Genomic DNA, 26,684 nt, shown 5'->3' with positions numbered 1-26,684 from the left:
AAAAATCCTTATCCAGTAAATCCCGAATGGCAGGAAAAGTCATTCAATCTGGGAATAGTCCTTTAGCCCGTCATCAAACAGCACCAGCTGAATATGAGCAGGAGTGGCTGACGGGCTGGTGTTTTGCAGATGCTGGCGGAGGAGAAGTCCATCTCCTCCCGATACGCAGAGGAGCGCGACCGTGCCGAGGCCGAGGCCCGTGAGAAGGAGACCCGTGTGTTAGCACTGGCCCGAGAGCTGGAGGCCCTCACCGACCTGAAGGAGGAGCAGGACCGGACCAACAAACTGCTCCGCGCGGAGATGGAGGACCTGGTGTCCTCGAAGGACGACGTGGGCAAGAGCGTAAGTCGCCTGAAACTGTGCTGTGCCTCAATTCACCTACTTACACTACGCTCTGAAACTGTGCACTCTTTTGTGAAGAATAAGTGCATACTTTTGAGTGTGTTGCAGAAGAGTAGACAAGCTTTGGGACAGACTATAACGTCATACAATAGTGTCTTTAATGGTTGCTCTCTGTCACTTAGTTACACGCAAACTGACCTGTCAATATTCTTGTCAAAGATAAAATCCTCCAGATTTCATTTAATTTCCTAGCAACTCGGAGAGAAATGTTGATCTACAGTCGCGGGTCTTTCATGCAGAATCTCCTCATATTAATGCATAACGATGCATTTAAAAGTTAATGGCCAAACGGATCTTTATAAAAGTCCACATTGTTATTGCAGATTAAATATAACACGGATAACATTAAATAAATATATATATTTTTTTATCAGGTTAAACTTTGATAGGTCACTAAAACCTTTTATCTAAACCTCTACTTAACCATCAGTCGTGCAATTTTTTGATGTTTTTTAACACTTTTTACTTGTGTTTGTAGTTCCTCTTCCAAAGCACAGTGTATTGTGGGTAATATAAGCTGTTATAGGGAACACGGATCCACACTTTGAATATCCACCGGGAATAGTAGACCATCCGGGGACTTCTGGCATACTCTTTTCAACACACTATGCTTTGGGTCACACTTATTCTAATCTCACACGCTGTTTAGTGTGGATAGTGTAGACATTGAGACGCAGGGCTCGAGTTCATTAGTGTGACGGTTTCTCTCTCTCTCTCTCTCTCTCTCTCTCTCTCTCTCTCTCTCTCTCTCTCTCTCTCTCTCTCTCTCTCTCTCTCTCTCTCTCTCTCTCTCTCTCAGGTCCACGATCTGGAGAAGTCGAAGCGCTCGATGGAGCAGCAGCTGGAGGAGATGAAGACTCAGCTGGAGGAGCTGGAGGACGAGCTTCAGGCCACTGAAGACGCCAAGCTGCGGCTGGAGGTCAACATGCAGGCCATGAAGGCCCAGTACGAGCGAGACCTGCAGGGCCGAGACGAGCTGGGAGAGGAGAAGAAGAGGCAGCTCGTCAAACAGGTGCAGAGCAACACACACTCCACTGATCGAACATACGGCTCGCGCTTATCATCGTTTCATTGGTTATTTGATGTTCAATTAATCTGTCGATTATTGACTCCATTAATCGGATTAAAAAGCCACTTTATATGTATATACAAACACATACAAACACATACATTGAAAAAGTTCATTTCAAAACGTATACACTCACCGACCAATTTGGCTACTAATTTTGAAGTTACTGGCCATTCAGAACTTCTACTTGCCAATAAGAAAAAGAAAAGAAATGAACCAGATTAACTACGTTTTATATATATATATATATATATATATATATATATATATATATATATATGGCTTACACGAACTTCCCCAGCAAAGTGAAAACACGCCAAATTGGCTGTGATTTGAAGGCGTTATCCGCCACAGTTGATTTCAGACCCTGATCGTATATGTATAAATTTGACATTTTAATCCGATTAAGGGAATTAATCAACATGTGTAAATGATTTTAGGATTAATCTATTGATTATTTCCTCGATTAATCAGATTAAATTGCCACTTTTTATTTGCTGTGTTTATATATCTATAAACTGTATATGTATTGGAATAATCAAAATAATCAACATGTATAAAAAATAGCTCAATTAATCTGTTGACTATTTCCCCTAATAATCTCTTTAAAAGCCACTTTGTTTATAAATATTTATAAACTTTTTTTTTTTTTACTTTTTTACACATTTATGTTGATTTGTTTCTTTGATTAATCGGATTTTAAAGCCACTTTTGAAGTAGCTAGTGTGAATGTATATATCTTTATACTGCATTTGTATAAATTGGCTTTTTAATACGATTAATCGAGGAAGTAATCAACATGTATAAACAAGATGATGATGATTAATCTGTTGATTTTCGATTAATTGGATGAAAAAGCAGTTGTGTATAAATAAGTATATGTATGTATAAGAATATGTGTAGTTGTTGCAGTGGTTGATGTTGTTGTTGTGTGTGTGTTTTGAGGTGCGTGAGATGGAGATGGAGCTGGAGGACGAGCGTAAGCAGCGTACGCTAGCGATGGCGGCGCGTAAGAAGATGGAGCTGGACCTGAAGGAGCTGGAGGCCGCCATCGACCAGGCCAACAAGAGCCGCGACGAGGCGCTCAAGCAGCTCAAGAAAGTGCAGGTCCGTCCACACACACACACACACACACACACACACACACACACACACACACACACACACACACACTCCTGTGTGACCAACAAGATGAGCCGAACAACTCTTCAAAATACTCACACTTAGCCTTTTGTGCGCAAAAACTGTGGTGAGGCAAATTAAGTGTTCACCAGTTATTAAATAAATAACAATAATCATTGAAAAAACCATCCCAAAACATTAAATACGCACTGTTTGAAAAGTATAAACACAAGTCATAAGAGCTTAGTAATAATACAGGTATTGATTTGATTCAGATTTTTTTATTACACACGGTATTTTTTTATTTATTATATACTGTATTATGTTAATATTTTTATATTGTTTTTCATTTGAATTTAGTAATTTGGTTATGCATTTGTCACTTTTATAAGTTCTTCAATTTAATATCCATGAAAATGAGAAATGTTGACTTTTATTAACCACATTTATCATTTTAATTTAGTTTAAGTACTAAAATAACTCAAACTGAAATAAGTAAAATAAAATAAAAATACTAAAAATTTAACAAATTAAAATGGAAATATAAAAATAAAACAAAAATTAAAAAGATACTAAAAACGTAACAAATTAAAATGGAAATATAAAAGTAAAAAAAATAAAAAAAAATCTAAAAATGTAACTAATTAAATAGGAAAATATCAAAATAAAAAAAATTCTAAATATTAAAAAACTATAATAGTACTAAATACTAATAATGAAATACAGCATAACATCTTAATTACTCATATTTTAAGGATGAATTAATGTACATACTAGCGTCACATTCTGCCTCATTGACTTCCATTGTAAGTGCTTTAATACGAGTTATTTTAACACATTGTCTGTAGTACTGTATGTTACGCCACAAAACACTCCTTAACCAGTCTACAAGCGGATCTGAGTGATGATGTGTGCTGTTGCGTTTCAGGCTCAGATGAAGGACCTGCTGCGGGAGCTGGACGACACGCGCCTGTCCCGCGAGGAGATTTTGGCCCAGAGCAAAGAGAACGAGAAGAAAGTGAAGAGCATGGAGGCCGAGATGATCCAGCTGCAGGAGGTCAGTGTCTGTCTCTCTCTCTCTCTCTCTCTCTCTCTCCTCATCGCTCATCACATCGGGTCACGCGTCAGTCTGACGTCTCTCGATGCGTTTGCAGGAACTGGCGGCCGCCGAGCGAGCCAAGAGACAAGCGCAGCAGGAGAGAGACGAACTGCAGGATGAGATCAACAGCCAGGCCGCCAAAGGGTGAGAAAACATTTAGATCACATCATTATCACTTTAGTATGTGATGATGATTTACATATTTTTAGGGGAGGAAATACTACTGAAAATCTTCCATTGTTATCAAGAACACAGACTTTTGTATTCGATGTGTCAATTAGGGCTGGGCGATATATCGCACGATATTGTTATGCGCATCTCGTCAGTAAAGCCGGTTCCTTGATTAGTAGTAAATCGACTTCACCTGCTTTCAGATGGAGCGGCATTTACTACACAGCACAAACTCCAGTGTTAAATTAACACTCAAGAGTGTTAAAGTTAATGAGATAATTAAGTGATTAATTTAGTGATGTTTGAGCATTATTGAAGACACCTGATGTTAACAAGCAGAATCATTGAAGGAGAAAAACACAAATTGTAAGCAACCGTTATGGCGGTAAGTGTTTGGTTTAGTTGGGCTCTTAACCTATATACATTAACTTAAAAATTGTTTTTCTGCTGTTATTTAATTATAACAGTCAAATGAACAAAGAAAAGTGTGATCTGATAGTGTTGGTTGTGTTCTGGCATAATCATGCTGTGATCTGAAAATGAATCTTATTGAGATAGTTTGGTTTATCTTAATGGCAACAACTTTGTGATTCTACAGCATATATGAATATAGTTATGTTTCTTATAATCCAAAATATTTAATAAACATTGTTCTGATCAAAACACTTTCAAATAAATGTATTTAGAAACACAGTCATCAATAATCAGCCTGTGAATCTCAACAATGGTGACCATAATAAAGCATGTTGCAGTGGCTGCCACCAATCACAACTCATTAATGGCTCCCATCATGCATTGCGATATGAATAAATTATGATCTGAATTTTCAATGTAATTTACTTTTCCTAATTGAATATTCTGCTCGTCACCATTGTTGAGATGCATAGACTGAATCTTGAAATCTGTCTGTGCCTAAAACAAAGATTTTTTTTTTTTTTGAAAAAAAACTTTTAAGAAATCCTTTATATTATAGCTAAAATTCTGGATATTTGTGCAGAATCACAGTTATGCTGAAACCAACAGCATAAATCTAAAACATAAAGTTCAAATGATGATTGTCATAATATAACCAACACCATCAGATCACTTTTTTTTTCTTTCTTCATCTGGCAGTTATAACTCAGATACATCAGCCAAACAAAATCTAAAGTTAATAATATAAGGTTCAAGAGCCCAACTAGAGCAAACACTGATCGCCATAACGGTGGCTTACAATTTGAGATTTTCTCCTTCAGTGATTCTGCTTGTTAACATCAGGTGTCTTCAATAATGCTCAATCATCACTCAATTAATCACTTAATTATCTCATTAAGTTCAACACTCTTGAGTGTGGATTCATATCCCAGGAGTGTTAATTTAACACTGGATTTTTTGCTGTGTACAAAGAGCCGTAGTTAACTGACAAGCTGAGCCATATCGCATTAATTATCGCTGGAGATACGACCGCGATATTAATGCGATATGGCTCAGCTTGTCAGTTAACTACGGCTCTTAGTAGTAAATGCCGCTCCATCTGAAAGCAGGTGAAGGCGATTTACTACTAATCAAGGAACCGGCTTTACTGACGAGATGCGCATAACAATATTGTGCGATATATCGCCCAGCCCTAGTGTCAATTATAATAAAACACATTTATAATAAATAAATTGAAACTTTTTTTTTATATGCCCATCTGTTGTATTATTTTTTGGACTAAAACACTTGAAACTATTATTCGGAACGAAGACATTAATAATCTTCCAGTGTTTTGATTGATATTTCTATTTGATTTCCCTAATGGGAAGATATATAATATTGATGTGTGTGTGTGATCAGCGCTCTGGGCTCAGAGGAGAGGAGGCGTCTGGAGGCTCGTATCGCTCAGCTGGAGGAGGAGCTGGAGGAGGAGCAGAATAACACAGAGCTGGTGAACGATCGGCTGAAGAGATCCCTGCTGCAGGTCTGACACACTCCCGATATTCACTACACCTGTTCTCTGTCCACGAAATGTCTATGAATATCTCTCTTGTTTGTCTGTAGACGGACAAAAGATTTACAAAACGTGTTCTGTGTCTACGAAATGTCTACGAATATTGCTCCCGTCAACGATATTCGACAACGAAATGTTGACGAATATCTCTCTCGTTTGTCTGTAGACGGACGAAAGATAGAAAACGTGTTCTGTGTCTACGAAATGTCTACGAATATCTCTCTCGTTTGTCTGTAGACGGACGAAAGATAAAAAAACGTGTTGTGTCAACGAAATGTTGACGAATATCTCTCGTTTGTCTGTAGACGGACGAAAGATAAACGTGTTCTGTGTCTATGAAATGTCTACGAATATCGCTCCCGTTTGTCTGTAGACGGACAAAAGATAAACGTGTTCTGTGTCTACGAAATGTCTACGAATGTCTCTCTCGTTTGTCTGTAGACGGACGAAAGATAAAAAAACATGTTGTGCAACGAAATGTTGACGAATATCTCTCTCGTTTGTCTGTAGACGGACGAAAGATAAAAAACGTGTTCTGTCAACGAAATGTTGACGAATATCGCTCCCGTTTGTCTGTAGACGGACGAAAGATAAATGTGTTCTGTGTCTACGAAATGTCTACGAATATCGCTCCCGTTTGTCTGTAGACGGACGAAAGATAAACGTGTTCTGTGTCTACGAAATGTCTACGAATATCTCTCTCGTTTGTCTGTAGACGGACGAAAGATAAAAAACGTGTTCTGTCAACGAAATGTTGACGAATATCTTTCGTTTTTCTGTAGACGGACGAAAGATAGAAAACGTGTTCTTTGTCTACGAAATGTCTACGAATATCGTTCCCGTTTGTCTGTAGACGGACGAAAGATAAACGTGTTCTGTGTCTACGAAATGTTGACGAATATCGCTCCCGTTTGTCTGTAGACGTACGAAAGATAAACGTGTTCTGTGTCTACGAAATGTCTACGAATATCTCTCTCGTTTGTCTGTAGACGGACGAAAGATAAAAAACATGTTCTGTGTCAACGAAATGTTGACGAATATCTCTCTTGTTTGTCTGTAGACGGACGAAAGATAAACGTGTTCTGTGTCTAAGAAATGTCTACGAATATCGCTCCCGTTTGTCTGTAGACGTACGAAAGATAAACGTGTTCTGTGTCTACGAAATGTCTACGAATATCTCTCTCGTTTGTCTGTAGACGGACAAAAGATAAAAAACGTGTTCTGTGTCAACAAAATGTTGACAAATATCTTTCTCATTTGTCTGTAGACAATGAAAGATAGAAAACGTGTTCTGTGTCTACGAAATGTCTACGAATATCGTTCCCGTTTGTCTGTAGACGGACGAAAGATGAACGTGTTCTGTGTCTAAGAAATGTCTACGAATATCGCTCCCGTTTGTCTGTAGACGGACGAAAGATAAACGTGTTCTGTGTCTATGAAATGTCTACGAATATCTCTCTCGTTTGTCTGTAGACGGACAAAAGATAAAAAACGTGTTCTGTGTCAACAAAATGTTGACAAATATCTTTCTCATTTGTCTGTAGACTATGAAAGATAGAAAACGTGTTCTGTGTCTACGAAATGTCTACGAATATCGTTCCCGTTTGTCTGTAGACGGACGAAAGATAAATGTGTTCTGTGTCTACGAAATGTCTACGAATATCTCTCTCGTTTGTCTGTAGACGGACGAAAGATAAAAAACCTGTTCTGTGTCAACGAAATGTTGACGAATATCTCTCTCGTTTGTCTGTAGACGGACGAAAGATAAAAAAAACGTGTTCTGTTGCCGAAATGTTGACGAATATCTCTCGTTTGTCTGTAGACGGACGAAAGATAAACGTGTTCTGTGTCTACGAAATGTCTACGAATATCGTTCCTGTTTGTCTGTAGACAGACGAAAGATAAACGTGTTCTGTGTCTATGAATATCTCTCTCATTTGTCTGTAGATGGACCAAAGATTAACAAAACATGTTCTGTGTCTACGAAATGTTATGAATATCGCTCTTGTTTGTCTGTAGACAGACCCGAGAGTTAAAAAAAACAACGTGTTCTGTGTCTACGAAATGTTACGAATACGTCTCGTTTGTCTGTAGATGGACAAATACGTGTTCTGTGTCTATGAAATGTCTACGAATATCTCTAGTTTGTCTGTAGACGGAAACAGGTTAAAAAAGGTGTTCTATGTCTACGAAATGTCTACAAAAATCGCTCTCGTTTGTCTGTAGACGGACCAGATAAACGTGGAGCTGACAGCCGAGCGCAGCACCACACAGCGTCTGGAAGGTGCTCGATCACAGATGGAGCGGCAGAACAAGGAGCTGAAGCTCAAACTGACTGAACTGGAGGGAGCCGTGAAGAGCAAGTACAAGGCCACCATCGCAGCCCTGGAGGCCAAGATCGGTCAGCTGGAGGAGCAGCTCGACATCGAGACCAAGTGAGGGGAAAACTGAGCTTTTTTATTACAATACACATACAAATCAACAAGACTATTAGACTGTGTCATACAAGATATATCAATTATATACAAACTTATTAAATGGTTAGTTCCAGTCCTTGATTCTAATTGGTCAATAGCTGCGTTTTATTCATGATAAAACACTGCTATGACCGCTTCACCCTACGGTTCGATGTGAGAGATTGAGTAAGCGAAAGTACCTGCAGTAGATGTGGCATCTTCCTTCAGGTCAGTCCTATATTCGTAATAAACAATCAGTTTGAGTGTCCGCTGCAATATCTTGTCCTTTTAACAGTTAAGTGGTTTTCCGTACCCTGACACGGTTGTCATTGGTCAGTTGCGTCATGTTTCTCACTGTTCACAACAAGTTTTTCCTTTCAATATAAAAGTCTTCACTACTGACTGACTCGCTCATAAAGACAGTCTTTGCCGCTATCTAATGGTGAAATAATCTAACGTAACTTCTGCTGCTGTTCACGCTCAGGAACTATTTTTTCCAGTGGAAGGAAGGCTTTTAGTGATTTTACATCATGAAAGTTGCATTGATACATATTTTTTGGGCTTTAATATTTGTATTGTGTGGTAACCGTTTTATAAAAGCAATACGGTACTCGAGGCTAGTGCTGTATTGTGAATAAGTCACGACTGACTCCGCTTCGCATCGTGCCGAACAACACCCTTCAGCCGTGACTTATTCACCACACAGCACAGCCTCGAGTACCTTATTGCTTACTTATACATGCATGTCTACAAATAAAAATGTATACAATTAAAAATGCATCTATTTCTAATGACAGTAAAAGCACTGGACTGATTCTGTATGATGTGTGTGTTTAGAGAGCGGCAGCAGGCGTCCAAACTGGTGCGTCGTACAGAGAAGAAGCTGAAGGAGGTGATTCTGCAGGTGGACGATGAGAGACGCAACACTGAGCAGTTTAAAGACCAGGTGACGCTCTCTACTTCTCTGTGCACGTTTGAGCAGATAGTGAGGAGGGTTTGAAATTAACATTTTCTCTCACCAGGCAATTTGGCTTCTACATTTTTAAGTTACCGGCCATTCAGAACTTCTACTAGCCAAAAAGCAAAAACAGATCAACTACGTTACAGCTTTTTATATATTTATATATATATATATACAGGTGCTGGTCATATAATTAGAATATCATCAAAAAGTTGATTTATTTCAGTAATTCCATTCAAAAAGTGAAACTTGGATATTATATTCATTCATTACACACAGACTGATATATTTCAAGTGTTCATTCCTTTTAATTTTGATGATTATAACTGACAACTAATGAAAACCCCAAAATCAGTATCTCAGAAAATTAGAATATTGTGAAAAGGTTCAATATTGAAGACACCTGTTGCCACACTCTAATCAGCTAATTCACTCAAAACACCTGCAAAGGCCTTTAAATAGTCTCTCAGTCTAGTTCTGTAGGCTACACAATCATGGGGAAGACTGCTGACTTGACAGCTGTCCAAAAGACGACCATTGACATCTTGCACAAGGAGGGCAAGACACAAAAGGTCATTGCTAAAGAGGCTGGCTGTTCACAGAGCTCTGTGTCCAAGCACATTAATAGAGAGGTGAAGGGAAGGAAAAGATGTGGTAGAAAAAAGTGTACAAGCAATAGGGATAACCGCACCCTGGAGAGGATTGTGAAACAAAACCCATTCAAAAAGTATATATAGTATATATTATTATTTAATTCAGGATTTCATACATTCATTTCTTATTCAAACAAAATCCTGTCATCCAGTCATCTCCTCCCTTCCTTCATCCTCATCACCACAAATGTGTTTTTGGTGGACAGATCAATACAGTACACAGAACATCAAAGAACATGTAGGATGTTGGAAAATAACAATGTCTTTTCTGTATACCAAATGCTTTTTAATCTTAGCTATTGCTTCAATGCAAATGAACAAGCGCGCTGTTATTTTTTGCGTAGTGTAAAAATATGAGCAGATGCTGCACAATACGCTGTATTTAATATATCACAATGACTCACGAGTTGAGTATTTGTGCTAAATCTGCCCAGATTTGTCTTACATGAACTTCTCCAGCAAAGTGAGTAAACATTATAGGTAACACGCCAAATTGTCCAGTGACTGGACAGCGTTACCCGCCACAGTTGATTTTTACCCGCATTTGGCGGGTGTTAATTTCAAAGCCTGCTTGTGACGCTGTGTCTGGTTGTGATTGTCTGCAGTCGGACAAGTTGAACAGCCGCTTGAAGCAGCTGAAGCGTCAGCTGGAGGAGTCAGAGGAGGAGGCGCAGCGAGCGAACGCTAACCGCAGGAAACTGCAGAGAGAGCTGGAGGATGCCACCGAATCAGCTGACGCCATGAACCGCGAGGTCAACAGTCTGAAGAGCAAACTCAGGTGCGCAAGAATCACAAATCAACACTGTTGAAATGTACTGAGAAATTTTATCTCAGAATTATTGCACGTTCTGATCAGGGTTAAACTAAAACCATAAACCATAATCACGGTTATTTGAGATGACCGCAATGATTGTGAAGTTTAAATTTCAATCACCTTTTGCCATCCAAATATGCAGGTAATTATGCATAATTTACTGTTATTACCACAGTAAGTACATGTAACATATTTAACAAGGCCACTCTAGAATAAAGTGTTAACTTTATGTAATTTTCACTTTAATAAAGTAAATCAAATGGGCCTAAGTAAAAAAGGCTTAAGGCCATTGCACACTGAGTCTGAAATTCGCATCCGAAATTTCCGCACGTTAAAAAAAAAATCGACCTCACGTTATGTCAATCACGCTTGCACACTGCCTCCGAAACTTTCGTCCATCATAAATAAATTCAGATCGGGTTCGATTTTCTGCGTTTTTCGCATCCACAGCCAGCATTTTGAGAGTTTTTTTGACAATTCAGAGCCAGCGTACAAGCGAACGACAAAATGGCTCCAGTATCGCTAGGAAAGCATCAAACTGTTCCACTGACATTCTTACATTTTGAATCGCTCAGGATAATTTCACAACTCCTTGACAAGGAGCTGAAACTCTCCTTCCTCTCCACTCAATCTCAGGATTGGATGGACCCAATATTTCCTCTTTCTTTTTCTCTTTTTAAGAAGAGAGAGGGCAACAAAATCATCCTAAATGGACGAATCCATTTAGTATTTTTTCCGTTTTTTTCCGCAAAGGTTTAATAAATACGCATCTGACTCAGTGTGAAGGTTTGTGTGCGTGACGAATTTTTAGGCTGACGAACACCAAAAAACGCATAACTCAAAATTTCGCACTCCGTGTGCAATGGCCTTTACACTGTAAGTGACATGAACAGAATAAAATCATTAATTGCAGCAAACTCAGATCCGCAAAAACACCACAGCTGCACCATAACGGTTACACTCATCATTTTGCTCAATATTTGAATTGCGATTATTAATCCGTCAATTTGAGAAATTATACATTTCATCAGAATTCTAGCACGTTCACATCATTATTGAAAACGACATAAAGAATTCTATTGTTCTTTTTTTTTATCTGAGCTTGTTTACGCCATGGAATAAAACATGGAAGCGACTTTTTATCTGCAATTCTGACTTTATATCACGCAATTGCAAGAAAGAAAATCTTGAGTTTGAGAAGTCGCAGTGGGATAAAATAAAAAAATAAGTTGCTATAACCTTTTAAAAAAATGTATTACGTGGTGTAAACAAGCTTCCGTAATTTTTCTATACTTTTTCTTTTTAGATTACGCAATATAAATAAAAACAGCTTTCAGGATAAGTCACCAGTGGGCCAATATCCCAGAGGCTTGCATATGTGATCAAATGCATATCTGACATTGACGTGTGTTTGTTATGTCCAGGCGTGGCGATTTACCCTTCACCATGCGTCGCATCGTCAGCCGCTCAGGAATCGAAAGCGATGAAGACCCAGAGGCCAAGAGCGAAACCCCCGAACCCAAACCAGAGTGAAAGAAGCCGACCCGCTGCAGCGTTCCCTCACACACAGACACACACGCACACACACACACAAGCCTTGGACGACAACGTCCAGGAAAACTCAGAGATTCCTTCTCGTCTTTTTTATTATCATTATTTTAGTGCCATAGTGTATTAAAAAAACACACACAATGGTTCTCTTGACAATCACACTCAACAGCTTCACTCGCACTGAGGACCAAATTCGTGTTTTCATGTCATTGTCTAGAATAGAAAAGAGCGGAATGTTATTTTTTGTAAGGACACATTCCCTCAATGATAGTCCCGATTCTGGATCTATTTTTCTAACTGAAGTAAAAGAAAAAAAAATATGAGTAAAAAAAAAGTGAAGAAAGAACTTATTTGAAGGGGACCAAAGCAACGTTGCTTTCTACACAACTGTATTTTATTCGTAAGTTTTTATAATGGTATAAGGATGAACATAGCGCTTGCGCTTCTGCTGGTAAATACGAGATTGTGATGATAATTACAGATAGTATCATACAGTTACGCTTTTTGGGCTTTACACACAAATAAGGCATTTAGTAATTCAAACCAGCACGGAAAATATTAGAGATTGTCACCATATATGCACATGAAATGGGGAAAGATTTGTATCTGTTTGTTCTGAGCAATAAAAGGTGTGTTTTTTTTCGCACTGTTGCTGCAGATTGAAGGAATAAAGACAGAGTAGGCAATGCACGAACTCATTTAGACTATGCACTATCGCCTTAAATCTACTATTTGGATATTTTCTGATCCTCTTTTCCTTCAAGTATATGTGTCTTTATTAATGTTCAGGGCATGAAGGGCGGATGGGTTGACGGTTTTTCTCACACACACACACTGTAAACTCTGAGCACGGCTTTGCAGGGCGGGAATCCTGCGTTTGGCGGGAGTTTTTGAATTATGGAACGGTTTCCGTGGCTACCTCTGATCATGTTTAAAACTCTCTGACATCATATTTGATTATTCCGCGATCTGTATTTGCTTTCTCTTTCTGGGTTTCTCTCAGAAAGGCAGAGATTATTCTGATGAGGATTTTAAGGGGTCGGTGATCTCACTCCTCGAAGCTCGTGCTCAGTTTCTGCTTTTCCGCTCACACTGCTGGGAAGTGAGAGAAATGTACTATTGTTGATTATGTATGGATACGTAGAGCATTTTTCTCTCTCATTCTCATTGTCTCCCAATAATGACTTTGTGATGTTGTGTTATGTTCTCTCTCTGCAGCTCCTAAATGATATCTGGAGAGATTTGTCATAAATCGTTATAATGATATGCAATAAAATGGCTTTTCCAAAACCGCTTTAGCAAGTGTATGTCTCTTGACTTGATATTTTTTTTCATTCTAGCTACAAAACAGGTCCATAAACTGAATTTAAATAGTAAAATGGACTGCTCAACCCACTGATTTCAACAATTTACTGTACCACATAATAGATGTAGCCCTATAAAGTAAGGAACATATTTTTCGCGCCTCTAGAGCGCGTCGCTGCATTGTTGCTAGGCAGATTAAGCCATTTTGCAAAACATGTGAACGGAACCTAATTTAAATCAATATTAAATATTTATGTTCACCATGAATCACGTTGTAGCATTTTAATAAATTACTGATGAAAATGGTTTCTGTGCGAAAGGACAGTTGTCACACGGTAGCCTATACCTGTACCTTAGCACCCGTCCCGCTTTGCGTTGTAGCCTACCGCACGTCGCATATTGAGAAAATGTCCCGCATTTTCATCACTCTGTTGCAAACGTGCATGCGTTATTTTGCCTTTTTAAGAAAGAATTTTATTTATTATTTTTGCGGTATAATTTTTCACCTATATTTAACAGCACTTTGTCAGAAGTAGGCATAGATGTAAACACTAGATGTCGCCTTGGCTACAGCAGTTTATTGGAACGAATGCGTTAATACGCTTATTTCACGCAGCCGTTATTTTGAAATCGAGACTCCAGTGGGAAGAAAACCGGAAGTGTCGCCTTTAGAGTCGCGAATGCTATGGCGTATTGTTGTGTTTAATGTAGAAATTAGTTATTCTAAAAATGTACATACATTTCTTTCATACTTTAGACTATACACAGTGAAATTAATTTATAAACATTTTTTTTTCAGAAAGTAAAAAAGAAGCAGGAACGAACTATATACATATCCTATATTGGATATTAACATCCAATAGTGTAAATCGCGGCAGCAGCTTCAGGTTGGTAGTCCAAGGCATTGTTGTTTATCTTTACTTCCGGGGTTCTTCCCACCGGAGCCTCGCTTTCGATTTCAAAATAACGGCTTAGTGAAATAAGCGTATAGAGCCGCCATCTTGAAACAGGGGAACCCATCATCAGCAAATATAGGAAAAGGTCTAACGGAAATAAAATCACCATAAATCGTCATGAATGCGATTTTCTAGTTGTTTTGGTTCGCTCCAACGGCCAGACATGTTATTATAGAGTACAGAGAATTTTTTTTAAAATTACAAAATTTCACAATCTTGTGAAATGTAATCCCTTGCTGTCTGGTTTTTAGATTACGTTTGTGTAAACATCCATACCCAGCACAAAAGTCTGGCATCATCCATGAATTCAGCGTTACCTAGCTACTATGACAAGACCCCTGTTCCAAGATGGCGGCGGTTTTAATGCATACTTAGAACCCCAAGGTGACATCTAGTGTTTATATCTATGATAAGTAGGCTACAAATACAACAGCCGTTTTTTAAATCCTATCCAATGGTTGAAAGGAAAAGAGTAGGCTACTAAGGTCATTCTGTTGTGGTTGTGACGCTAAATCAAAATTTCAGAAATCCCTGTCAGAAAACAAATGGATAATTCGCTCAATTTAAATGTAACAGAATTTATCAACTTGTTGCCTGCTGTGGTTATTTTAATTCACATCCTTTCTAAGTATGAACGTTTTTGGTTAAATATATTAATATAAGACTGTCAATGATTTCATGTTGTTTTATATTTTGTTTGTTTATTATTTATTTTGTTGGATTTTACTTGGACTTGGTCAGATCTGTTTCAAAAATAGTTATCTGCATGATGCCTGCTGCCTGCCTCAGTGATGTTGAATTTAAATGTCATGTAGGCTAAAGTAAAGACATAACAAAGTAATGGTGTTTTCTGGAAGGGACTAAAGAACAAATCATTTTTATCAGCTGAAAGGCAGAATACACATGTTTTTATTAAGTTAGATAAACATTACAGTTTCAGGTTATGTGGTAACACCCATGTCCTTCACAAACTTATAATCGTCCCACATTTGGTTTGTTTGATGGTTGTCACCGTACGAAGAGTATTATGTTCATATGAATTAAATGGCACAGCCTGTTCTGACAGACAATATACATAATAAAAACAGTGTTCCTGAGTTCTGCCACGAGAGCGCGCATTGGTCGCCTAAATGCAGGCAGATCGAGCCGTTTGAGCTTTACATTGAAGCGAATTTATAAATATGTGTTTTTGATTGTGTTTCTGAGGTCATTTTTATTTTCTTAAAAGAGAGAACATTATTTCTCAACTGTTACATTCGGGCACTGTTTTGCAACCGCTAGCTGGTAAAGGGCCAATCAGATTCAGTGTATGACACACCTTCATCAGGCACCGCCCCTTATTCTTTTAATACATACCTGAGAAGCGCGTGCACAGACAGTCTGACAGTGCAACTGAACCGAATGATGCCCGGTGTGTGATCGCCGCATCTTCTGTTTCTCTTCCTTATTATTATTATTTTATTAGGCTACTTTTTATTTCTAAGCTTAGTAATTACCCATCTGGGAATATTTTTCACCTTTGCAGCAACATTAATTGGAAACCCTATTTCCCAGAATGGTGAACACCCAAAGCGGAACATAGAATAGAAGAGGTGAGCTGATCTTTATAACTCAGTATAAGCTTTTACTTTTTCTGGCTTAAAACATCACTCAGTCAGAACCAAATGAACGTGCAACTCACGTGGGAAGCGCGCGCACGGTGCACACACACTGATAGAATAATAAACATCGCGTGTGTGTGTTGAGAGAAAAAGTCAGGTGATGTTAGTTTCTGTGAAATTAAATAGATGCGGTCAGTAATTCATTTTCTCAGATCACTGGTGTTTTCAGAAGCTGAGCTGCTCTTAAGGACAACTTACTGATCATCCCAAACAACATGGAGTTCTTGCTGGTAAGTCTGTGTGTTTTATTGCTTTTTGCAAACCTGTTATACATTAGTCAAAAGTTAAGATACTGAATAATTTCTTATAATCTTAAAAAAACAAAATCATTGCATTCCCTTAGAAACTTTTGCATTTGTTCGCAAAAGCATCAATGTAGTTTTTCTTACACATCTTTATTTCCATTACAAGAGTTTTGCTAGAGAACGCAGAGTTTCTCATGGGAACGCAAGAGTTTTAAGAGCGAACGAAAAGTTTCTCAGGGGAACGCAAGAGTTTTAAGAAAGTTTCTCAGATGAATGAAAAGTTTCTCAGGGGAACGCAAGATTTTTCTAAGCGAATGAAAGGTTTCTCAGAGGAATGCAATAGTTTTAAGAGCGAACAAAGTTTATCAAAGGAACGCAATAGTTTTAAGAGCGAATAAAAAGTTTATTAGAGGAACGCAAGAGTTTTCTAAGCGAATGAAAGGTTTCTCAGATGTACGAAAAGTTTCTCAGGGGAACGCAAAGTTTCTCAGGGGAACGCAAGAGTTTTAAGAAAGTTTCCCAGATGAACGCAAAGTTTATAAGGGGAACGCAATAGTTTTGAGAGCAAACAAAAAGTTTATCAGATGGACGCAAAGTTTCTTAGGGGAACGCAAGAGTTTTAAGAAAGTTTATCAGATGAACGAAAAGTTTCTCAGGGGAACGCAAGAGTTTTCTAAGCGAATGAAAGGTTTCTCAGATGAACGCAAAGTTTATAAGGGGAACACAATAGTTTTGAGAGCGAACAAAAAGTTTATCAGATGAACGCAAAGTTTCTCAGGGGAACGCAAGAGTTTTAAGAAAGTTTATCAGATGAACAAAAAGTTTCTCAGGGGAACGCAAGAGTTTTGAGAGCGAACGCAAAGTTTCTTGGATGAACAAAGTTTTTCAGATGAACGCAAGAGTTTTCTAAGCGAATGAAAGGTTTCTCAGATGAACGCAAAGTTTATAAGGGGAACGCAAGAGATTTGTAAGCGAATAAAAAGTTTCTCAGATGAACGAAAAGTTTCTCAGGGGAACGCAATAGTTTTAAGAGCAAATAAAAAGTTTATCAGATGAATGAAAAATTTCTCACGGGAACGCAATAGTTTTAAGAGCGAACAAAGTTTATCAGAGGAACGCAATAGTTTTAAGGGCGAATAAAAAGTTTATCAGAGGAACGCAAGAGTTTTCTAAGCGAATGAAAGGTTTTTCAGATGAACGAAAAGTTTCTCAGGGGAACGTAAGAGTTTTCTAAGCGAATGAAAGGTTTCTCAGATGAACGAAAAGTTTCTCAGGGGAACGCAAGAGTTTTCTAAGCGAATGAAAGGTTTCTCAGATGAACGAAAAGTTTCTCAGGGGAACGCAAAGTTTCTCAGGGGAACGCAAGAGTTTTAAGAAAGTTTCCCAGATGAACGCAATAGTTTTAAGGGCGAATAAAAAGTTTATCAGAGGAACGCAATCGTTTTAAGGGCGAATAAAAAGTTTATCAGAGGAACGCAAGAGTTTTCTAAGCGAATGAAAGGTTTCTCAGATGAACGAAAAGTTTCTCAGGGGAACGCAAAGTTTCTCAGGGGAACGTAAGAGTTTTCTAAGCGAAATGAAAGGTTTCTCAGATGAACGAAAAGTTTCTCAGGGGAACGCAAAGTTTCTCAGGGGAACGCAAGAGTTTTAAGAAAGTTTCCCAGATGAACGCAAAGTTTATAAGGGGAACGCAATAGTTTTGAGAGCGAAAAAAAAGTTTATCAGGGGAACGCAAAGTTTCTCAGGGGAACGCAAGAGTTTTAAGAAAGTTTCCCAGATGAACGCAAAGTTTTAAGAAGAGTTTTAAGAAAGTTTATCAGATGAACGAAAAGTTTCTCAGGGGAATGCAATAGTTTTGAGAGCGAACGCTAGGTTTCTTGGATAAACAAAGTTTTTCAGATGAACGCAAGAGTTTTCTAAGCGAATAAAAAGTTTCTCAGATGAACGAAAAGTTTATCAGGGGAACGCAAGAGTTTTCTAAGCGAATGAAAGGTTTCTCAGATGTACAAAAAGTTTCTCAGGGGAACGCAAAGTTTCTCAGGGGAACGCAAGAGTTTTAAGAAAGTTTCCCAGATGAACGCAAAGTTTATAAGGGGAACGCAATAGTTTTGAGAGCGAACAAAAAGTTTATCAGATGAACGAAAAGTTTCTCAGGGGAACGCAAAGTTTATAAGGGGAACGCAATAGTTTTGAAAGCGAACAAAAAGTTTATCAGATGAACGCAAAGTTTCTCAGGGGAACGCAAGAGTTTTAAGAAAGTTTCTCAGATGAACGCAAAGTTTATAAGGGGAACGCCATAGTTTTGAAAGCGAACAAAAAGTTTATCAGATGAACGCAAAGTTTCTCAGGGGAACGCAAGAGTTTTAAGAAAGTTTCTCAGATGAACGCAAAGTTTATAAGGGGAACGCCATAGTTTTGAAAGCGAACAAAAAGTTTATCAGATGAACGCAAAGTTTCTCAGGGGAACGCAAGAGTTTTAAGAAAGTTTCTCAGATGAACGCAAAGTTTATCAGATGAACGCAATAGTTTTGAAAGCGAACAAAAAGTTTATCAGATGAACGCAAAGTTTCTCAGGGGAACGCAAGAGTTTTAAGAAAGTTTCTCAGATGAACGCAAAGTTTATAAGGGGAACGCAATAGTTTTGAGAGCGAACAAAAAGTTTATCAGATGAACGAAAAGTTTCTCAGGGGAACGCAAAGTTTATAAGGGGAACGCAATAGTTTTGAAAGCGAACAAAAAGTTTATCAGATGAACGCAAAGTTTCTCAGGGGAACGCAAGAGTTTTAAGAAAGTTTCTCAGATGAACGCAAAGTTTATCAGATGAACGCAATAGTTTTGAAAGCGAACAAAAAGTTTATCAGATGAACGAAAAGTTTCTCAGGGGAACGCAAGAGTTTTAAGAAAGTTTCTCAGATGAACGAAAAGTTTCTCAGGGGAACGCAAGAGTTTTAAGAACGTTTCTCAGATGAACGAAAAGTTTCTCAGGGGAACGCAAGAGTTTTAAGAAAGTTTCTCAGATGAACGAAAAGTTTCTCAGGGGAACGCAAGAGTTTTAAGAAAGTTTCTCAGATGAACGAAAAGTTTCTCAGGGGAACGCAACAGTTTTAAGAGCAATTGAAAAGTTTTTCAGATATAGGCAAAGTTCATTTTCTGATGAATGCAAGAGATTTGTAAGCGAATGAAAAGTTTATCAGATTAACAAAACATTTCTCAGATGAACGAAAAGTTTCTCTGAAAACAAAGTTTTGAGAGCAAATGCAAAGTTTATCAGAGGAACGCTTTAGCTCTTAAAACTCTTGCGTTTATCTGACAACCTTTGCATTTGCTCTCAAAACTATTTTGTTAACCTCAGAAACTTTGCGAGTGAACGAAAAGTTTCTCAGATGAATGCAAAGTTTTAAGAGCAAACGCAAAGTTTCTCAATGTATCATTTTGTCTGTTCTGCAGTTTCCCTCTGAACTCTGACCTCTGACTTGATCCGGTCACATCAGCTTGCCCTGTTTCTACAGGGTCATATCAGTCATGTTATCTGGTTCGTGATATGGCAGATACTTAGCTCTGATGCCATATCACAGAGGCTGGAGGACTGTCAATGAATATTTAGTGCATTTGATCATATAGTGTGATTGTAACATGCAGTTAAAGGCCTGAACAGGCTGATTATAACATGATTATATATGATTTGTTGTTGTTTACTTCAAGCGTTTGCAGAAGTGAAGCAGACTCGCCAATTTCTTTTTAATCCATTGAATGGGTGGGATTTAGCCAAGCCTCTTGTTTTTTTTGCATTCTGGTTGGTCCGTGTGAAGCGGTCCTCTGAAAAGTGGCGGGCGGGGTTTGGTTAAACGTAGACTGAAACACAGGCGGGAAGCTTCAGTTAAAGTCCAGCAGAACTGAATCTTGCATTCTGAGTCATGCAGAACTGAGTCATGCATTTCATATCATTGGTAGTTATTATTAGGTTTTTTAGTTCATATATATGTGTATATATATATATATATATATATAAGATCACTATATGTTATATAAAATATGTATTATTTTATTACTTCATTTCATAAAATTTAACACTTAAACGGAGAAATGTTGACTAGCTGATTTTATTTATATTCAATTTTATTTTTATTTCAAGTTGCAAAAAAAAATGCATGGCTTAAATTTAGTATAATTATTATAGTTTTTATTAATATTGTGAATTATTTTTAATTTTTTATATATCTTCCATTTTTACTTCCATTTTAGGTAGTTTTATCATTTTGTCTAAATGGGTCTATAAATAAAATGTCTATAAATATATATATATATATATATATATATATATATATATATATATATATAATATCTTGTGTTTTATGTTAGTTTTAGTTATTCTAGTACTTTATTTATGAAATTTAGAACTAAAATAAAGTGCCATGGAATAAGATCTACTTTAAATAAAACAAGCATTAACTGAAGTAAAATAAAATATAATACAACAAACTTATTTCAAGTAATGCATTTTATGGCTTTATGGGTTTAGATTTAGTTAACAATAACCCTATTTAAAAAAAAAGAAAAAAAAGAAAAAGAAGTTACATGCTGAACTCCATCTAAAATAATGTTGTGTAAACCAATATAATTGGAGCAGTTTTTGACTGTTTACGCCTGTTTGACCCTGATTCAGGCTCATCCGGCCCTGAATGCGTTCATGTGTGGCTCTCTGAGCGGGACGTGCTCCACACTGCTCTTCCAGCCCCTGGACCTGCTGAAGACGCGCCTGCAGACGCTCAAGCCCGGGTCAGTGCACACACGGGCCGGGGTCGAGGACCGCTTCAGTCTGGCCGAGGGAAGTGTGACTGAACTGTGTTCTGTGCTTCAGGTCGGGTCGGGTCGGCATGATCGAGGTGTTTGTGAGTGTCCTGCGAACGGAGAAGCTCCTGGGACTGTGGAGAGGCGTCTCACCTGTGAGTGTCACACTCATCCGAGACCATACCTCTGTTATGTTTGCTTGTGTGGTAATATACTAGGGCTGCACGATTAATCGCAATTTACATGTAATCACTTATCGCGATTTTGAAATCGCTAAGTCTGTGATTATTTGTAAAGTGCAGCTTGTCACTGATGATCGTCTCTGTAAACGCTGCTCACTCTGAAAGCACTGAGTTTGAGTCTCTTATAACGTGCGTTTGAAAAAGAAATGCCATCATATTTGGCATGTGTGTGTGAGACGCTCTCTGGTGTTCAGATGTACAGTATGTGTGTGTGTGTGTGTGTGTGTGATAGAGAGACGCCCTCTGGTTTTCAGATGGAGCAGCGTTTACTACAAACTGCGCATAAAATAATCAGAGCCTTTGCCAAATTCTGTGCGATTTCATTGCGATTAAACGTGCAGCTCTATTATACTCTCTGTTTCTCTCTCCACAGTCGTTTGTGCGCTGTATTCCAGGAGTCGGGATCTACTTCAGCACATATTTCACACTAAAGCAGCGTTTCTCCGCTGACGGGGCCCCGGGGCCCCTGCAATCAGTGCTGCTGGGAGCCGGAGCCAGATGTGTGGCCGGGGTCTGCATGCTGCCCGTCACCGTCATCAAAACACGCTTCGAGGTGTGTGTGCGTGTGTGTGTGTAGATAAATACAAATCAATACACTAGCATTCAAAATGTGCATTTTTTATTTTTAAAAATTATTTTTTATTCAGCAAGGTCTAAGCATCAAGTTGAAGACACTTATAATGTTACAAAAGATTGCAGTTTCAAATAAATGCTGTTCTTTTGAACTTTCTATTCGTCAAAGAATGCTGAAACATTTCCACAAAAATATGAACGGTTTTTAACATTGATGATAATAAATGTTTCTTGAGCATCTAATCATCATATTGGAATGATTTCTGGAGGATCATGTGACACTGGAGTAATGATGCTAAAAATACAGCTTTGATCACAGGAATACATGAGTTTACTCTATATTCACGTAGAAAACTACTATTTTAAATTGTAATAATATTTAAGTGTTTTACTGTATTTTGATCAAATAAATGCAGTTTTGTTTAGCAGAAGAGACTTCCTTAAAGAACATTCAAATATTTTGCTAACTCTTGAACACTAGTGTAGATCGGCCTCATGAGAGGGTGTGAAACCATGATGTGTGTGTGTGTCAGAGCGGCCGCTATCAGTACCGCAGTGTGTTAGGAGCGCTGCGGTCCGTGTGCCGGACGGAGGGACCCAAGGCCCTGTTCTCCGGTCTGACGGCCACACTGCTCAGAGACGCACCGTTCTCCGGGATATACGTCATGATCTACAGCCAGACCAAATACTCACTGCCACCAGGTCTGGACACACACTGACAGTGTGATTATATACTATAAATATGTGTTTGATGCAATAGGATTTTAGCAGCTTTAAAGGCTTCATTTTACCAATAAACATCTGGCTCATAATTATTTTACAGAAAGAAAGTTAGGATTTTTTTTTTTTTTTTTGCACTGGAACATTCGTGTAATGGGAGGAAAAATTATATTATTAGTTTGCTCACAAAACAAATTTTTGCAAGCAAACGCGACTTTCTCAAAGGAACGCAATAATTTTGTGAGAAAATGCCAAATTTCTTGCTGAACTCAAAAGTCTTACGAGTTTTTCAGAGGAACGCAAGTTTTGCGAAACTAATGCGACGTTTCTCAGGGGAACGCAAAAAAAAATTGTAAGCAAATGTAACGTTTTCTCAGAAGTATAAAGCAATGTAAAAGATAATTGCGACTTATCACGCAATTCTTTTTTTTTGTTGCAATTTCTAGTTTATATATCGCAATTCAGATTTCTTTTCTCAGAGTTGTGAGATATAAACAGGCAATTGTTGCAAAATATCTCGAAGGAAAATTTCTTAGGGAACTCAAAATTGTTACGAGTGAATGCAGTTTCTCGGAGTAACACAAGTTTTGCAAGCGAATGCAACACGTCTCAGGGGAACACCAACATTTTGCGAATTACCGCAAAGTTTCTCATAGGAAAGCAAAAATTTTGCGAGTACACAAAAAAGCAATACAGTTTTTCCTCCCGTCTCATATTTTTCCCATCCCCATTTTCTCAGTCTTGAGAGGTTCAGTGTGATAACAGGAATATTGCTCATGATGTGCAAAAGTTTCTCCATAAGAGATGAGAGAGCCGTTCAGTCATTCCTTCATTGTGACACAGCCTGCACTGATAAACTCTGTTTCTCTTTCAGAGATCAGTCAGTCGTCTTACGCTCCTCTGGCTAACTTCAGCTGTGGGCTTCTGGCCGGCGTCCTGGCCTCCGTCGTGACCCAGCCGGCCGATGTGGTGAAAACTCATGTTCAAGTGAGTCCAGACGTCTTCAGCAGGACGTCAGATGTGCTGCGATACATTTACAAGGTAACAGATGCTCGTGTCCCAGCATGCACCTCTCTCTGCTGCCTCAGACTGGCATCGGCTTCTATGAGAGGCTGTATGTTACTGTGATTTAACTATGATTGAGGGGTTTTATAGGCAAGATGCAAGGCAGGTATTACTGTAATATAGTGCATTAATAATCATTGTATTTGTCATTACAAGCTAGAACTGCATCTGATTGTGTTCATACAGGTTTCCCCAAACACCTTTTGGCGCTCAGACAGTTCTGTTTGAATCTTAAAAATTACACTCTACACATTTGAATCTGCGTTCCTCATAATTCCACAGATTCCAAAAATATAGAACAAAAGTCGGTAGATTCCGCTTGAATGTGAGATTTTTAAAATGAATTCACAGGCTTGTTGTCCACAGTTTAGTTCTGTTATTGTTAATAAAAACTACAACTTTTAACAAAATGTTTGTTTACTGAAATAAAATCAAATATAAACGTTAGATAAAAAAATACAACTAAATGAAAACTAGATAAATTGTCTTGTCAACTGACTGAAATAAAAACCATGATTTAAATTGTTATTAATTTTTTTTTTCAAATATACCATAACAAGTGAATGTGAACTCTTTCTAAATAAAAAAATAACTTTTTTCTGTATAAAATAAATATAACATTGGCTTTTTTTTTTGCATAGTTCCCTTAAAGTGATTACTTTGTAAGAAATAGTGTGCTGTAACTCCACTTCAACTAATATTTTTTTTTTAGTGCTGGACAATGATTAATCACATCCAAAATAAAAGTTTGTGTTTACCTAAAATAGATGTGGGTGTACTGTGTATAATTTTTGTGTAATTCATATATATATATATATATATATATATATATATATATATTATTTATTTAAGGTAAAAAAAATAAAACTTATTAAAATGACCAACATGCAAAACAACATGACTACAACTAAAATGTTCAAATAAAACGAGCTGAAGTAACGCCTGTGTCTGTCACTGCAGGATCGGGGGCTGGTGGGGTTTTTCCGCGGTGCGGTTCCTCGTGCTCTGAGGAGAACCCTGATGGCGTCGATGGCCTGGACGGTGTACGAGCAGCTGATGGCTCAGAGGGGCCTCACATCCTGAGAGCGATCACACATCACACTCTGATCGAGATCTTCACGTGTTTGACTCTGAGATCCTCCACGGTGAGGATCATGTGATCATCTCGAACTGCTTTGATTCTCAGTCACGGTGAACTGAAGTGAAAATCATCTTGAACACAGATATTGAGCTTTGAAACGCACTTTAATATGTCAGCTCAGCTTGTCTTGTCTGTTTTTTTTTATTTGTCTTTTAAATTAAGCTGCTTATAAAAATTTTATACAGTGTCGCGTCATGGGCTGCTTTAAGACGGTCATAATCTGTTTGATTTTATAGTATTATGTTGCAGGTTTTGATTAATAGGTTAACTTGATATGCTGTTTGAGTCAAATTATAATTATTAAATATTAAAGCCAACATGAAACAGAATTTGTTATCATTTTTTCTTCCCTACTGTGATGTATATCCAAGACAAGTGCAATGGCTTTCTGCGAGAACAAATGTAGGGCGGGGCATTTTCACTTTCCCTCCATTCACACAATCCCTCCTTATTCAAATCATTTGAATGCGGAATAAGATCAGGAAGAAATTAAAGGATCACAGGGGAGGGATGATCATGGTCTGCAAGGAAACGCTCAAGTCAAACGGCCCCTGTAATAACCGCGACAAAATTTTTTACGTTTCTAGTTGAAAATGGTATGCGTTTTGGGCGTTCGTTTACATGACAAAATAGTTTTGGGTTCCTGAAAATGCAAAGCGTATTGCGTGTTCAGTCTACAGTGTTTCATCGCCATCTATTGGCCTGGCAGCAGAATACAGCGTTTTTAGTCGTTTTTGCAGATCCGTGTTTTGAGAATGGCTGTACGCAAGAAACTCAAAAAAGTTCTCAGTTTTAAGCATATCATGTAAACGTACCCCCATTCAAAAGTGTCGGCCCAGATCCAGCCCAAATCGGGCACATGTGGAATGCATGTGTACCAGATGTGGGCCGGATCTGGTCCGACACTATGTTTCTGTCTGTCAATATGTTTCAACCTGTGAGGTAAATTGAGTTCTTTCAGCTCAATCAGTATTTTGCTGATATGAACGAGGGTCATCCGCAGAAACAAAGCCTTTCTGAACGAGGGGCGCTGATAAGACAGATGACCTCAAATGAGTCTCTTACGCAAATCCCTTCAAACGAGTCAAAGGAAACAAGACAACAGACATATGCTGATCTGGACAATCATTACATATATGACACGCAGAAAAAGTGTGATGCTTTACATTTGGCTCTGTGTTTGACAAATGCCACTGCGGTGATTTATATTCTTACCACTTGGATGTTTTATATAGTATAATGTTTCTTATATAATAATGTTACCAGAACATTTCCATTCAGTCTTTTCAAGTAAGTTTTTTTTTGTATGTTTCAAAATTGTGCCATAATGTTCCCCAAATATAGTTAGCCTACTGCTGTAAACAAAACAATTTGGCATTGGTAAAAGAGAATTGAAAGAGGATTTTTGTAGGAATTTAAAATAAAATGTTATTTTAATCAATATAATTCTGAATACATTAGTTAATAAATAATCTATTATATTAATACAAATATTTCAGAATATTTTTTCTTTAAAAAAATTATCTTTGTTGTTTTAATAAATAAACTATTAATAAAAGTAAAATATATTTTTTAAGATACAATTCAGAATATTTGTTATTTCATGTCTATTTTAATTATTTCTACCACAGATATACTGCTGCAACAATAATAATGGCATTGTGGAGGAAATAATAATATCATGTTATGTAAGTGAACATCTAGTTGTCTACGAAATACTT

At 37.9% G+C, this 26,684-nt stretch overlaps 2 protein-coding genes across 4 annotated transcripts in view; both read left to right on the top strand.

Moving 5' to 3' along the window:
- myh9b (myosin, heavy chain 9b, non-muscle) overlaps positions 1-13,557 on the top strand; it is a 67,546-nt gene extending 53,989 nt beyond the window's left edge. For all 3 annotated transcript variants that reach the window (XM_077202117.1, XM_077202116.1, XM_077202115.1), the window contains 10 exons: positions 130-342; positions 1,202-1,414; positions 2,417-2,578; positions 3,522-3,650; positions 3,748-3,836; positions 5,679-5,802; positions 8,059-8,267; positions 9,126-9,234; positions 10,508-10,680; positions 12,141-13,557. In XM_077202117.1, coding sequence (XP_077058232.1) covers positions 130-342; positions 1,202-1,414; positions 2,417-2,578; positions 3,522-3,650; positions 3,748-3,836; positions 5,679-5,802; positions 8,059-8,267; positions 9,126-9,234; positions 10,508-10,680; positions 12,141-12,249 — 1,530 coding nt within the window. In that variant the 3' untranslated portion in view covers positions 12,250-13,557. The remainder of the gene's footprint in view (positions 1-129; positions 343-1,201; positions 1,415-2,416; positions 2,579-3,521; positions 3,651-3,747; positions 3,837-5,678; positions 5,803-8,058; positions 8,268-9,125; positions 9,235-10,507; positions 10,681-12,140) is intronic.
- A 2,345-nt stretch (positions 13,558-15,902) lies between these two features.
- slc25a38a (solute carrier family 25 member 38a) lies at positions 15,903-25,289 on the top strand. The gene is made up of 8 exons (XM_077202497.1): positions 15,903-16,120; positions 16,359-16,419; positions 21,098-21,210; positions 21,293-21,377; positions 21,838-22,017; positions 22,571-22,739; positions 23,632-23,798; positions 24,783-25,289. Exons 2-8 carry the CDS (start codon positions 16,405-16,407, stop codon positions 24,903-24,905), a joined length of 852 nt encoding a protein of 283 aa, XP_077058612.1. The 5' UTR covers positions 15,903-16,120; positions 16,359-16,404; the 3' UTR covers positions 24,906-25,289.
- Positions 25,290-26,684: the final 1,395 nt, after the last annotated feature.

The sequence above is a fragment of the Siphateles boraxobius genome, unplaced genomic scaffold (genome assembly GCF_051911475.1).
Source record: "Siphateles boraxobius isolate OS27281-9 unplaced genomic scaffold, OSU_SipBor_1 49, whole genome shotgun sequence".
Taxonomy (NCBI): Eukaryota; Metazoa; Chordata; class Actinopteri; order Cypriniformes; family Leuciscidae; genus Siphateles; species Siphateles boraxobius.
Note: the sequence above shows the minus strand (reverse complement) of the source record. Positions and strands in the feature narration are given on the sequence as shown.